Source organism: Paramormyrops kingsleyae, chromosome 20, assembly GCF_048594095.1.
Source record: "Paramormyrops kingsleyae isolate MSU_618 chromosome 20, PKINGS_0.4, whole genome shotgun sequence".
Lineage (NCBI taxonomy): Eukaryota > Metazoa > Chordata > Actinopteri > Osteoglossiformes > Mormyridae > Paramormyrops > Paramormyrops kingsleyae.
The window spans coordinates 13,075,213-13,090,902 of NC_132816.1; the positions used below are offsets into that span (position 1 = coordinate 13,075,213).

The 15,690-nt window shown below is 44.4% G+C and overlaps 1 protein-coding gene across 6 annotated transcripts in view; it reads right to left on the reverse strand.

Annotated features, from left to right (window-relative positions):
• The window catches only part of pald1a (phosphatase domain containing paladin 1a), a 54,957-nt gene that overhangs the window by 29,493 nt on the left and 9,774 nt on the right, over positions 1-15,690 (reverse strand). For 2 of the 6 annotated variants that reach the window (XM_023808131.2, XM_023808132.2), the window contains exons 2-16: positions 11,916-12,052; positions 9,236-9,427; positions 8,725-8,827; positions 8,398-8,577; positions 7,877-8,041; positions 7,296-7,456; positions 6,745-6,820; positions 4,926-5,077; positions 4,421-4,514; positions 3,463-3,567; positions 2,868-2,963; positions 2,619-2,753; positions 2,245-2,361; positions 1,279-1,458; positions 469-666 (exon numbers count right to left, since the gene is read on the reverse strand). In XM_023808131.2, the coding sequence (XP_023663899.2) occupies positions 469-666; positions 1,279-1,458; positions 2,245-2,361; positions 2,619-2,753; positions 2,868-2,963; positions 3,463-3,567; positions 4,421-4,514; positions 4,926-5,077; positions 6,745-6,820; positions 7,296-7,456; positions 7,877-8,041; positions 8,398-8,577; positions 8,725-8,827; positions 9,236-9,427; positions 11,916-12,052 (2,091 nt within the window). Of the gene's footprint in view, positions 1-468; positions 667-1,278; positions 1,459-2,244; positions 2,362-2,618; positions 2,754-2,867; positions 2,964-3,462; positions 3,568-4,420; positions 4,515-4,925; positions 5,078-6,744; positions 6,821-7,295; positions 7,457-7,876; positions 8,042-8,397; positions 8,578-8,724; positions 8,828-9,235; positions 9,428-10,813; positions 10,835-11,456; positions 11,478-11,915; positions 12,053-15,690 lie in introns of those variants that run through there. The other 4 variants (XM_023808134.2, XM_023808133.2, XM_072703523.1 and 1 more) reach the window with 3 other exon arrangements.

The following is a 15,690-nucleotide window of genomic DNA, read 5'->3' on the forward strand; positions in this document are numbered from 1 at the left end:
GTTTGTGGTAATGCTGGTGTAAACAAACTAACTGCACTGCCAGTTGTATAAAAATATAGCACATATAATTATGTTCAATACTTAATACTTGATAACGATAACTGTTACTGGTTTATGTACTTACTTCACTGTGCTATTTATCGTTATTTTAGAGTTTCCACTTAACAAAAAATAGTTTACTGTAGCCTCCTATACCATCTAGATTTGTGTAAGTATACACTATTGTGCACAATGACAAAATCTCTTAACACATCTCTCAGAATGTTAGGCGACGCATGACTGTATATAGGTATAAATGAGACGAGGAATCAGCTATAAAGTTTTGACACCTGTCATTAAAATGTGTCACCACTAGAGGGTGCTTCCATTCACTTCAAGCTCCCTACACGGTTTAATTTCAGTCTGCGGTATACATTTCATTCAGCAGCTTGCGGCAAAGCCTTCTGACTGTTCGGCACAGCAGATCACCTCCTCCCACGGTGCGCAGCAGTCAGGCAGCGGAATGCGCTGGTACACTAGGCCCTCATAAACACTCTTGTGCTGGTTGAAGATCTCCTGCACCGTCAGACAGGTCTTGAACATCTTCATCTGCTTCTCCTGCTCCAGGGTCACCTCAAGCCACTTCTGGGATTTCAGAATATCTTCTTTCACAGCAGTCTCTAGTTTCTAAGGACAAGAATTCACTCCTGACATAAATCCTGTGCAGGCAGGGGTCTGCGCAATTTTACTGTGTGGGCAGTTCAAGCAGTTCGGGACCGAGGACTAGGACAAGTAGCCCTGCAGTCGTATTTTAGGTGCGATTTCATTTTTTAATTTAAGAAACACTTGGCGATATTGCGAACTCCCACTAGTGAAACACTCCTGCATCCAGAAACACTCTACAGAAAGAAACCTGTGCAGAGCAGGGAACAATGCATTTCACATTTTTACCATTTCCTTTTGCATAGTTAGCAGACACTTTTGTCCAAAGCAACACACAAGTGAGGCAAATAGCACACTGCAAACCTATGTGCGGTCAAGTAGTTGAAAAGGCATAAGTGCAGTTAGGCTGAACTTCCAACGAATGCCCAGGTACCAGTGTAAGCAGTGTTGGAGCAGAAGCTACACAGTATCTCCTACCAAAGCCAGAACCTAAATAAGACTATTCAAGGACCAGATGTGCAACATAAGAACATTCAGGGCACATAAAGAGGCATCAAGCTAGTACAGGAATTAATGGAACAAGTGGGTCTTGAGGTAATTCTTGAAGGAGGAGAGGGAGTCTGAAGGCCAGGTTACCTCAATGACTTGAGGGTCACTGGTCTGCATGGGGATGTTCTGGTCCAGGCAGCATGGCTCTCGAGGGGTGAAAACCTGGCCGTTCCCCTCCAGCACCAGCTCCTCCTGCACGTTCACCCACAGCATGTGCGTGTGCTTCCGCTTCTCGTCCGCCAGGTAGGTCAGCACGGCTCCCGTGGCCTGAGAGGTCACCAAATGGTTAGCCTCTTCGGTTCGGAATGGCGGGCGACTCAAGAACCAAATCCATCTGTCCATCGATCCATTTTCTGTAATCGCTTGTCTTACTCTGGGTCGCCGGGGGTGCGGAGCCTATCCCAGAGGCTACGGGCGCAAGGCAGGATGGAGAGCCAACCCATTGTAGGGTTCACCCACAAACCAGTCACTCACACCTATGGGCAATTTGGTAACTCCAATTAACCTCAGCATGTTTTTGGACTGTGGGAGGAAACCGGAGTATCCAGTGGAAACCCCATGATGACCAGGGGAGAACATGGTGGAGACTCAAACTATGCTTCCAGAAGTGTGAGGCAACAGTGCTACCAGTGCTGCCCTCAAGAACCACGTCACGGTACACAAACACGCATAGCATAAGCTATTGACATTGTCAATGGATATTAACACTACACCATAGCAGTGTAGTTGTTTACCTACCACTGACTGACTTTTAATTTTTACCGTTATACCCTTAAGGTAGTGTTTCTCAACCCAGCCCTCATGGACCCTGAGATAGTCCACGTTTTTGTTTCTCTCCAGCTCCCAACACACCTATACCAGGTAATCAATGTTCTCGATTCCTTGATTGTTTGGTTCAGGGGTGCTGGGAGGGGGCAAAAACATGGACTGCCTAGGAATTCCCAAGGATTGGGTTGGGAAACACTGCTTTAAGATATTTAATCTGAATTTTACCATTTAACTGCACAACTGGCCAAAACATTGCACTCATTTTAACAAACAGCTGAAGGCCACCTCTGACGTGGGTTGGGCCATCCCATAGACCGGCATCTTCGGGACCCGTCTGAAGTTGGCCACCTTCATCTCCTTCACTGTGCTGAGGACGTCCGGGGCCAAGTATTCATCGGCCACCTGGCAACACATGATTGGCTTCTGAGAATTGGAATGTGTCAAAATCATTCTACCCTCAAAAGATCAGACTCTGCATCTTGTGTTGCTTTATACAAAAGTGATTAAACAAGCTTAATAAAACCTAAAGTCTATATGTATAAACCAGAATTTGTCTATCAACTACAAAATAAAAAAGTGTTACCAGAATCAGGACCCAGCGTGATGCACCATGCATGTCCAAATGCAGTTACTCTTTTTCAAATGAAACCAGGTCTTACCAACACCCTGGCTCCTTTAGTGACAAGATCTGCTGGCGCAGAGAGCTCAGAGAGGTTCATGCGAGCCAGTAGTCTGTAGATCCATGGGTGAGCACACATCCACTGGCTGAAGCTGGACGCAAAGCCCATTGGGTACTGCAAAGGGAACGGGCAGGTCCAATGACCAGGAGAAGAAACTCTCAACAGTCCACTGACAAAACAGACTCAAGGGCTGTGGTGTAGGCTGATACAAACAGGACAGTAGCCTACCTGCTGGTGAAGGTACGCGTTAAACGCTATCAGGTAGAAGTACCGCTCAAGGCTCTGCAAGGTCCTGTTAAGGAAATACTCTTTGGTGCCACTTCCCTGTGAAAAAAATAGAATCTTTTCAGTATCAAGAAAAACAACTGTTGTGTTTCAGGACTAAGCAGTTTGGTAGAAAAGCATTAACAGTTCAAGATTGTAATTTTTAAGCTTTTTAATTTGTATAGTCAACGTGGCCTCTTCAGGGATCACACAACGTGTTACGATATCTCAGATATGGTCTTCATTGAAAGGATTTATGTGGGACTTGATTCTCAGAGGAGGACCCGATCAAGCGAGCATTTCTGAAAGATGTCTTTTTCTGTCCAGCCCATCAGTAGGCTCATTAGCACTACAAACTGCAGCCTCCTCGGTACTCAAACAGAGCAAAGCTCTCCAACACACATTTCCTAGGGTGGCGAGTTCTGAAACCTAGCCGGGGTGCGTGTCTGTGAGATCAAAGAAGCTAGGTCTACACTCTGCTTCTTAATCATTTTGATTCATCACTAAGACATAACATCTGCAAAGTCACGGCTCATGACATGGGGGATGGGGGCCTTGCCTGGATCTGATAATCCTCTCCGACGGCTTCCAGTCTCTTCTTGTTGTCATAGATCGCCTCCTTGATGTTGTGCATTTCTGAGCACAGGGAGATCGCTCTGTCCACCTGTCGCAAGACACGTGGGTGCACGTGTGATTCACAAAGCTGGGATGTACTTTAACGCATCGATTTCACAGTCACTCTTGGCACATTTAGACGCACGCCCCTCTCCTATGGCAACAAAAACCCAGACATCAAGTATAGAAGTGAGTATACAGGCCCAGCTAGAGCCACAACTCCCATGAGGCTTCTATCCCAATACAAGTGAGTATACAAGTGAGTATAAAAGCCCAGCTAGAGCCACAACTCCCATGAGGCTTCTATCCCAATACAAGCGAGTATACAAGTGAGTATACAAGCCCAGCTAAAGCCACGACTCCCATGAGGCTTCTATCCCAATACAAGCGAGTATACAAGCCCAGCTAGAGCCACGACTCCCATGAGGCTTCTATCCCAATACAAGTGAGTATACAAGGGAGTATACAGGCCCAGCTAGAGCCACGACTCCCATGAGGCTTCTATCCCAATACAAGGGAGTATACAAGTGAGTATACAAGGGAGTATACAAGCCCAGCTAGAGCCACGACTCCCATGAGGCTTCTATCCCAATACAAGGGAGTATACAAGTGAGTATACAAGGGAGTATACAAGCCCAGCTAGAGCCACGACTCCCATGAGGCTTCTATCCCAATACAAGTGAGTATACAAGGGAGTATACAGGTCCAGCTAGAGCCATGACTCCCACGAGGCTTCTATCCCAATACAAGGGAGTATACAAGTGAGTATACAAGGGAGTATACAGGCCCAGCTAGAGCCACGACTCCCATGAGGCTTCTATCCCAATACAAGTGAGTATACAAGTGAGTATACAAGCCCAGCTAGAGCCACGACTCCCATGAGGCTCGGAGAAGCACTGTACCTCCTCAATGACCTGCTGGCCATTAGGCAGCCTGCTGATTAAGCTCTGGATGACCTGGAAGTGCGGTCTCAACGAGTCCGCACTCTCCTCTGTTCTGTGGACAGAGAGGAACTCTTACTTTACACAAGCGCTCTTTAGCACCCAAACTGTGACTGAATAACGAGGTGTTACCAGCTTTCTCCTAAGCAACAAAAGGCTACTTTTCACTCTGCAGTCCTTCAATATCTAAGTACCATTTCAGTGTTACACAAAAGGGGAATCTTTAATACATTTTATGAACCCTAACATTTGTGAGATTTGCAGGACAAACTATTTGACCCTACTATATTCCTTATGACAAGCTCTTCTAACAAACTATCGTAAAAGTAGCACCTTCTAACAAAGGTAGCTAATAAAATTACAGCTAATTATAGCTATTAAATTAAATAGCTAATAAAAACAATTTAGAAAAGCAAGTCTGCTCACTGATTACCAGGTAGGGCATCCATTAGGGGTAAGTGCTTACTTGGATTCGTCAGGTCTTCCCTTTAGCTGGAACATGACCAGGGTGCCCAGGATCATGGCCAGGTTGGTACGGCCCACCCCCACCTGGCAGCTGAAGACCAGGGCCGGCAGGGCCCGGGACGTATCCCTGGTGAACAGCAGGCTCGGACATTCCTGAAAAAGGTATCACCATTACTCGGGATGCTCTACCATTACTGGGACCAGTAACTCTACTAACATAAGTATGTCTCTGAAGTACCGAAATTCAAATAAACCAAAATCAGGACAGACTGGCACAGATCACGTTCAGTTTTAACCTATGTTACCCCACTCCGCCCCAACCAGCATTTTTTTTTTCCCCAGAAGCTTCTTCTCAAAAATTTGACATCACTCTCCTGCGTTCCAAATGTTATGTAACTTGTCTATGGAATACCACCATTCCGAAAGCCAATATTTCATAAATGCGATTCAAGGTCACAAATTATATGAGCCATCGGGGCTGGCCGGCTGGCTTGTCGCTTCAACTCATACTTTTAGAAAGACGCATTTATAATAATTATGCGTTTCATAGGAGAAAATGTCTTGTATCTGAAGCTAAATGTAGCTTTCCAAAAAAAAAAATTAAATTGTGGTTTTAAGGGATGTTAAAATGCTCAAACTCTCGCCTAAACTTTAACTGCAGGAAAGGGACATATTTTGCAAATCCGTCATCGATCCACCACTAAAATCCGGAATGACAACAGGGCTGAGCTATACCATCAGTATAAAAGCGTTTTTAGGACAAGATGGACATGGTATAATTTAGAAGACGTCTTTGTACACTACTCAAAAATTACTCCGCTTCCCGGAGACATAGACCTTCACCATCTGCTGGACACCATCACTCCAAAAAAGGCGAAAACAGAAGAATCGGTGTGACACTACAGCCTGGACAATAAGCAGACAGGGCTAGGAATAGCTAAAGCCGTCTGTCCAGTGTCCTTCCTCTGCCAAGAGACTAATTCCAACCTGTGAGTATTGATTTTAGGTTTTATTCCGTTTTCAGAACTATTATGGTAGACGGTGATTAATAGTGTACAGAGTGCAGGAAGTCTGATCTGCTGCGAACGTGGATCCTATTTGGCTTGTCAGCTTCCTTTCTGAAAGCATGCAGATGGAGTGCTAGTACACGCCATGAAATTAGCAACGTTGTGTCAGCAGTAAAGAGAATAGAACAGAATGGAATAGTGATATTTCATTCATCCCAAGGGGAAGATTCTCCTTTCGCCTACCCCATCTTGCTCCCCATGAGACATACAGGCACGTATAAAGGTGAGAGCAAGCTTGGGGGTGATATCACAGGGTTAGCTAACATCCAGCGCCCCTGCAGCATTTGGTGGTTAAGGACCTTTCACAGGAGCCCAACGGCAGAAACAGTCTCCAGAAATGGAGACCTTTCCGATCATGGGCACAGGGTCCTAACCTGCTGAGCCACACAGAACCACCCATGAATAAAAGAGAGGGATCTGGGGGTGAAGACCCACTGGACACTGTGTCGGGACACACTGCGTGGACCACTACCTAACGTGGACATGAGCGATAGTCTGTGTTTGTCTATAACAGGGTTCTTCAAATCTGGACCTCGATTCCAAATCCAGGCCTTGTTTTCAGTTCTCCCAGGTAGCTAGTTTAATAATTACTGATTCTGATTGGTCAGAGGCTTCACACCTGACTGACAGGTAAAGGAAAGCTGGAAAACCAGCAGCGCTCGGACCTCGAGGACCGTGATTTGAATAACCCTGGTCTATAACATGTCCACCGTCTTGCATAAGAACGCGTCGTCGGGCCACTTGGAGTGTTACCCTGAGTACGGTGACAAAGGCATCAAAGTCCTCCTCAAGTGGGGCTCCTTCGACTGGCAAGGGGAGGCGGTAATACCTGGGCAAGAGAAAGCAAAGCAGTGATACCTGGACAAGACAGAGCAGCACATGCACAATGACACATAGAAGTGAAAAAAATAACTGAGCTTCTCTCAAAAATGAGCGCGTCGCATTTTACCTCCCAGCTACCATGTTGCATGTAAACTCTGAATGAATTCAAGGTCAATGCGACACTGAACTATGTATCTCAGGTAAACTGGCTTGCAGCAGCTGGTTTTGTGTTTCCATGGATGCATGGTGGACTACACCAACATCTAAGATGTGGTTGTACTCAGTAGCATCCACTGAATCACAAACCGACTGAAGTTCTCCAGATGATTACACAGAGAATCATGAGAAAGACTCTCGCCTGGATATAACTATGCACTGAGAAATTAGGACAGCCGTTCACACAAATTGCCAGACCCCATTTTCAAGAGGCTCAGAACAACATCAATTTAGATATGGCACTATGATGAATGGGAATGAGGAACCTGTTGGAAGGCAATGTGAAAATGGGCCTCTTGTAGACCTCTTCAGTGACATGAATGTCCTCCTCGCAGGTGATGGTGATGTGCTGTGGCTCATCCTTAAAGTGTTCAATGTCACTGTAGACGTAGTACACATTCTCATTGAGCTTAGCGAAGTCATGGAGCTGAAAGGAGGAAGGAGAAATCACTCAGAAGCATCTGATAGAAGTATGTCAGTGAAGTCATCAGGCAGATCCTTAGGGCCCCTGGAAGGCAGCAAGTCGCAGCCTACTGGTCTCAGTGAGGAACATTGTGGTACATGCAGAGGTGGAGATTTCAGATCCAGAGAGTACAAATCCAGACCAAGATTTTCTTTCAACCAACCAGTTGAGTATAAAGAGTCACAGTCACAGAGGACTCAACTGGTTGGTTGAAACAAAATCTTGGTCTGGATTTATACTCTCTGGACCTGAAATCTCCACCTCAGGGTACAGGTGGTACCATTTTTAATGAATGGCAACATTTACTTACTTAATGGCAACAACAGTGTTGAGAAAATATCAGACAGGTGTTCCATACAGGTTTAAGGATACAAGGCGCCGTACCTCCTTTCTGATGGTCAGCTCCAGGCTTTCTACTCTGACATCCTTCTTCAGTCCATGCAAGTTCTCATGCAGGTTCTCCTTCCTCCGGGGAGTGTAAGGCAAAAAGTCGTTCTCGCAACGCAGGAAGACAACTGGTTCTTCTCTCACACAGAAAAACAGAACCTCCTGTATGCGAGTTGAGAGTAAAACAGAAGATTACGACCTTCTCTTAATTCACATCTTTTATAGCCACAAGTCTGGAAATATCTGTACAGTGAAGAAAGCCACTAGGATCAGATCTGTGACCATTTTAAAGTGTGCAGAGCACAGCTCAGGAACTACTTCCTACCATATTATTATTATTTAATTCACCAGACCTTCACATACCCAGTCACCAGATGTGTATAAATGGCTCCAATTTTCATCATAATATCAGAAATGTCTAAATTTAAACAGCAGATGGAAACATACCATGGAGTGACTGCTTTATTGGTACCGGAAAGCTAACACATGTATTAAGATCTCATTGCAAGGTCACTCACCTCATGGCCTTGGCTCTGCAGTCTCTGGAGAACCTGCTTGAAGCCGTTGAGGCTGGGCTGTCCCATCCCAAAGAGGGGATACTGACCCTTGGCCTGACGGAAGTTAGGGGCTCCATGTGTACCCATAGTATTTAGGACATCTGCTTTACTGTACACATCCTGCACCATGAAATATGTACCCTGAAAAAAAAGATGCATTTCAGTTGGTGCCTTGACCTAGTAAGAATATCAACTGTCAAATGTTCTGTATTGAGGACAGATCTTGCACATAACAATGGCTACCTTAATGCCCCTGAGGACAGCCAGTCTTACTGGTTCGCTCCTTACCTGAACGAGGTAATGTTCAGGCATCGTGTCGGAAATCCTGCCAACTTTGTAATTTGTTTTGAGCAAGTCATCATGGATCTGAAATTCCTGTCTGCAGTTGTACCTGCAAAAGAAACATACCTGATGGTTGCTCTCGAGTCAAATGAAAGGTCTCATAAAACAGCAGAAATATACCAATATTTTTTTTAGACAGAGAGAGTGAGTCAGAAAGACAGATCCTGGGAAAACCCATTATGTTTCATAAGAAAGCACTATTTTCTATAAAAGTGAGGAGTATTTTCTTCAACTTCACTACCATTTACTAAAAATACAGAGATTCCAGCTTGAATACTGCCAATACCTCTAAATTCAAGTCACATCAATGAAACGTTATATAAGCATGACGTGTGGTTGTTATGAGATTACACTATTTTTAAGTCTCTGAAGCTCTATAATATGAAAGGTACTGCGCATTCAAAACCCAAAGAGGATTCAAACCAGTCACCCGCTGTGTGGCCACGCCATCACTTACGTTATGACAACGGGTGCCACCTTGTTGGTGATGATGGACTTGGCCTTGCTGCTGTGAATGTTGACTGTCTGAAAGGAGTTGATGCTCAGTGACCGCCTGCTGTCTGCCATCTCGTCGCCATGGATACTTTCAAGCGGAGGTGCTGCTGGCTGTGGAGCTGCGCTGGCAGTTGTACCCATAATCCACGAGCAGCTGTGGGTGTCACAACACCCGCGGAGGAACAGGGGAGACGGGAGGGAAGGGAACGGGAAAGACACATTTTTATGACAAGCTTGTCTTGTTTCTTATTTCACTCATGCAGACAAAACATTTTCTGTCAAGTGGCAAACCCAGAGATAATAAATTTCAGGCTGATACATTTGTTTGCATTTATTGCACACTCCAAGCTGAGTTCAAGCCATAGCAATTCGAATACTGAATTCAGAAAAAAAAAACATAAATAAGTGAAGATAAGTCAGTTATTAAAATATTTTTCTAAACATGTCCCATGCATTTATAAGAAAATCACACATTGCATGTATAGAATTCACTTTTTAGATTCAAAACCCATCTCATTCGCAAACCATGGACACCAAATTCGATAGACACCCTGTAGGCTGTTATTTAAAAATAGTTTCTCTCAAATGACAGTGAACCAACCTGACCTACACTGTTTTCCTATTTTTTTACATTTTAAACTGACTCTGCTGCTACATGCTCTGATATTATACTGATATCAAAATGTATCCATAGTGTATTTTCACACAAACATCATACTGTATTTATACTGTATTTGCACAAAAATCATATTGCATCTTATGGAATCTTATTTTGCACTCTGCTTCCACACCAGAAAGTTGTTAGCGCTTACTGCCACTGTACTTAAAATACTTCCGCTCATTTGCACTCGTCATTTTGCACTGTTCTCTGTCCACTTAATTGGAATTGTCTTTTTTTCCCTCAGTATCGCTTGACTACTGTGTCTACTTACACTCTGTGTAAAAATTCAATTATATGTATATTCTGTGGATTCTGAGCTTCGCCATCTCGTTTTTCTGTATATGGAAAGATGGCAATAAAGTTCACTTTGACTTTGAACCGAAAAGAAAACGCTATCTACTGTGAAACACCCTTTTTACTACTACTGCAGTAGCAAAATAAAAAAGTGACCATCAGATTACCAGCCTTACGTGTTTACATGTTAATTACACCGTTTCAAGATGTAGGGTACTTGATTCTGGAGCATTTCAGCGGGGCGCTCGGGCGTCCACGGTAAACAAGGGTTGCCCAGAAAGCCGGCGCGCGCAAACAAACCCGTCCCCACACAACATGCGCGAGCCGCCTCGCGCGTCCGCTACCCTGCTCTAAAGGCGCGTTCGACACATCGGAGACGCCGGGCGACACTGTCAGGGATGTGGGAAGCAAGACACGTAAACGAAGGCAGGAAACAGGGTATGGCCAGAAAAAAGAGAGGTCAGTTTTGAGGAGGCATGGCTAGAACATCAATATACCAAATACGAAATGGAAACGTGAAAATTAAACCGGTTAAGCTTCTCTAATTATCTTATCTTAGCCCTTCCACTGACACTGATGCTTTACCGTAGTGTATTTTATTGAGTGCTGCAGCGAATTCCTCGTTCGGCTAAATAATTCTCGCTTTCACACGTCCACTTCATGCGAAGGAAAGGGCTGATCTCAACAAAAGCAAGTGAACAAGCATCATTAACCATTTAAGGATACGCATTTTGAATCAACTGTTTCAATTACAAGCAGTGTATTTTTACATGCACTCCATGCCGTTTTGAGCTGTGTATTTTAGCTTATTATAAAACCATCTATACTGTTAATCTGTATTATTTAAATCTATATTGTTGAAACTATCTTAAACAGCGATGGAGAATCAGGCGTTGGGAGAACCCGTCGACATTTACCACTCGCCCACGTAGTTTCGAAGGAGGGAAAACTCACATGAAAATAACCGTCACCAAAACACTAAAAACCGTCAACTAAATGTTAAAATGACACAATGGCCAATATCGTTGTAAGACAAATACAATGAATGTTCAGCCCTTAATTAACATAACAATGCCTTACCCCTCTCCTACGGAAAATCTTACGGAGATTTCTCTGAGAAAAAAATTCAAATAAATGGATAAAAATGTTCTTTGGATTTGCATCGGATGTTGCCCCAGCATAGGAGAATATGGAACGCTTTGCACAATCGCAACTCAGAGCACCTCACCATGAAACATTTTTCAAAGGCAGTGCAGGCCTTGGTGAACCAGTTTGTCAGGGAGGATACTGTGACTAGGTCTGGTCAGAGGAAGAGGTCCGTTCACAGGGGGTGGAGGACACACTGTTATACGGCACCCTGTGATGATGGGCTGGCTAAGGCTAAAGGAAATGCTCATGGCCATTTTGTGACCCACAGCCCCACTTCCTGCTCTAACACGAGAGTCAGCCCAGCTGCCATCAGTCCCGGGGCAAGCCATCGCAGAACCGATCTTTGGCTGGCGCTGATGAGGATTCCGGCAAAAACATTTTCAAGGAAATGCACAGCTTTCGCCACCGCAGCCCTTTTCTGATAGATTTTTGTTTATATGCACACATTCTTAGGACAAGGATGAGCTAGTGAGTAGGACCTGTGTCAGGATCCTTCAGGGACTCATCGGGCCAACATCCAAAATGCCAAACTCGTTACCGTCTGCCTCCTTTGAGCTGCACAGGGACACCAGAAGGCGCAGACTGAGGATTCTTATGGCTCTGCTTCCCCCTCCCTTCCTCTGTGGTGCTTGTTTTCCGGCATGTTCCAACTTCAAGTGAACTGGGCATCACTTCCTGCCCCCCCCAAGAAAAAAAAGAGGCTATTCCACCTCACCGTGTCCAGCGGCCATTCAGTGCAACATTGTGCAGGTCTCACGCTTAGACCAGAAAGCAATAAGATCCCCCTCCCCATGCCACCTCCTCCCCACCCCAGCACAATCTCCTCTTATGGCATGTGCTCAAATCGTACCTCTATGAGTCACTCCAGAAGAAACACAAGTGCATCTGAAGGGCAGATGGCCCAGTGCAAACACAGTTTTCAGGGCTTTGCGAAGATACATTTCTCAGAATAAACCTCCCGCCGTCAACAGACATGAGAAAAAGCTCCTACCAGCCCTACGATGAGGTCACACATTACTGTCATATTTACAAATATTTTTGGTTGTTCCAAAAATTATACAGGTAATTCTCATGAGTAATAAGATTTTGAACTAACTGCTGCTTACTGATACCAGGTTTATTCCTCCGTTCGAATACCATGATGCATTTAAGGTCAGGTGATGTAGTGTGACTGGGATAAGTGGTATGTAGGCGAGGTGGTGGGTCCATTGTCGGCGAAGACCAAATGCCAGCTTTTGACTCTGATGGTTTGTGTGTCTTTAGTACTCATGTGGGTGTATAGAATTAAACCTGAAAAAGATATGATGCATATGAAGTGACCAGAAAGCTGTGATGGATGTGCCCTTCAATTTGAACATTACCAATAAGAGAAATATAAAGAAAGCAGAATGACTTTTCACCTTTATTTTCTGTTATGAAACTTAAGCAAACCATATTTGTGTGATTTGTTTTGAGTCTGTCACAAATTGCCACGGTCTCGTCAGCAAGGGGCATTTTGCAGGCGAAGAGGCTTCACAGTCAGGAAGCAGATCAGGCGGGATGCGTCTGTGGCTCTTGTATAGAATCCCGCGCCTTGCCTCAGAAACAGCTCTCTCACCCCAGCTGAGATCTCAGGTTTCTCCCCTTGCAATTCGACCATCGGCCAGAATAGTCTCAACTCGGTCAGCCACAGATTGTGCTTCGTTAGGAAGGAACAAAGGATTTCTTCTGCTTCAATTCAGCGGGCTGTGGACACAGCTGTCTGAGGTAACATTTCAGCTCTTACGGTTAGCTCAGCGTGGGAGAGAAGCAAGGCAGTTCTCCTTTATGGTTCACGTCTTGCAGTCAGTTCATTGACAAACGGATTTCACTGTTGTCCTTATATTTCATTCTCATGTATTATATTGCCATTTATATGATTACAGTCACAATCTTACAAGTACTACAAAGCAAATTACATTTTTACATATTCTATGTATACACATGTATGAAGGATGTAAACTTGGTCCCAAGACGATTTGAATATGATTAAAATTGTCAAAAGGCCAACTCCTGAATAACTGAAGAGAAACAATTAAAGAAGCGCTACCTGACTGGGGGGGGGGGGGGGGGGGGGGGGGGGTTAGCCAGTGCTGACACTTGCTGCTAATTTTGAATATTGATAAGTTTTATATGGCGGGCAGCAGTACATGTAAAGACTGACATTTTGGACCAAAGCGAGTACCAGAACCTGTTTCTCCCCTCTTGAAGCACTGGTTACACTGCATGTAAACAATGAAGATAACTGAATAAACAATTCACTTGAATGGATCAGGACATCCACTGGGAAATATAACCAAGAACATTTTGCAATTAAGTTCCCAACACAAACATGGACACGGAAAACACTAGTGTTATCCATCCTAAAACAATGTTGGTTTTCCATTCACCTTTTTCGTGTCATCATGACACCCACACCCAAAAGCTCCCTAAACCAAGACACCGCCTTGCAAAGCTAATCCATGCAGCTGCTTTTCCGAAAGATGGATAGGTCAGTATCTCTATAAGAGCGTATAAGAAAACCAACAAAGACATTGGAACCCATGGCAACAGCAAGACGAACATGGCATGGGGAATGTGAATGTGGGGTTTCCTGTGTCAAAAGTGGGCATGCCATCATCCAAAATAGTGCCTCTTCGTTAATCCTCCTGGCTAGTTTAGAAAGACAGAATAACATCTGGAGTCATCGGGCAGGCATTCCCAGAATTACTCATACAGCAGGACATTTCAGAGATGGGGAAAAAGTATGGAGGAGTTGATATTTCTGCCTGAGAGATGGGGCGTTATGAGAACGGCCTGTTTTATTTAGGTTTTGTTTTTTTTAAAAAGCTCAACACTCTTAACTGCAGGATACTTCCACAAATAATCTGGCAGAAAAGCTTGGTACATTTTGCCACAGTATATACAGAATGTCCAGGTTGCCAAAGGGAAGTGCTGATTTTACTGTACAGCATACAACACACGGAAGGAGACATCTGATGGATTCACATGAAACGGCTCAAAATCAGACATACGCCCACCCTCATTCCAGCAGCAGGGTCTGGACGTCCGCCTCTGTAAAAATTGCCCACTCTCATAAACATCCTCAATCAAGCGGGACCATCAGAGGGCTGTTTATTCCGCTTTCCATGCCAGAAGAAAAAGGAAAAAAAATTTTGCATGGGTGACATAAACAACCGTAAGCATACAATTCAGTTGGCTGAATAATAAAAAGAACGAATAAAAAATTTAAATATCTACTGTTTGCTTTTCAGGTCTATTTTGGCCTCTAACATACCTTCCATAGCTTGGTAGATTATTTTTTATTTGCCTTCTGTCCTGACAGGGCCCGACACTGTCTAGAGCAGGGGTGGGCAATCTTATCCAGAAAGGGCTGCTGTGTATGCAAGTTTTCGCTGCGAATCCCTAATTAGATTACTAATTAGAGGACTGATTGGCTGAAAGAGTCTTCACACCTGGGTTTGAACAGCTGACCTACAGGTTATCCCAAAAACCTGCATACACACCGGCCCTTTGCGGATAAGATTGCCCACCCTTGGTCTTGAGTCTAAACAGGTAAATAAAGTCCAGTTCCTTAATCTTTTTGCCATCCTCTGCATTAAATAGGAGCCACAAGTGACCAAACAATATGTATGAAAAAATATATTGGGAAGACAAACATATATAGCTGTTTGAAATCCCAAATCGTGAACAACAAAGCTTCAGAGATGTCAAAAAAGTGGGAACTTACTCTCTGTATAATCCTTTGGGAGCAAATCTGCCCTCACAAATTCAGAAACTATACACGAGGCCAGTGTTAATCTTCAAGACACTGCTAATGAGTTTATTTCAACCGTTTTGCCATGTTGTGCGTGAATAGGCTTTGAACTGTGACTCTTTATCGATTGGAAAGGCCGTGTAGTAAAAACGCACAAAAACAGCCTGTTAGGGAGACCAGCTCTCCTGTGACATGGTGAAAAAGGCCCACGGAGGACGGCATGGCAGCCAGCCTTAGCTCTTTCAGGCAGGCCTATTGAAATTCCAACAGTGTCCCAGCTCGGCTGTGGAAAGCCTTCAAACAAAAGGATCTAAACGCAGACAGGAAGAACTGTGCAGCTGCAGGAAGCGTCTGTCCGTGGACAGACTAATAAGAGGAAGGATGGAACCGCTCCTCATTCTTAGGAGATGCTGGGTTTGATGGTTTCATAAACCCTTTGGAACCACAAGTTCTCTGCATGGGGCCCACCACCATGTGCAAGCCAACAAATGGATTTCAGGCAGTTGGAGCTAACCATGGTCTCTACAGTAACATGGGA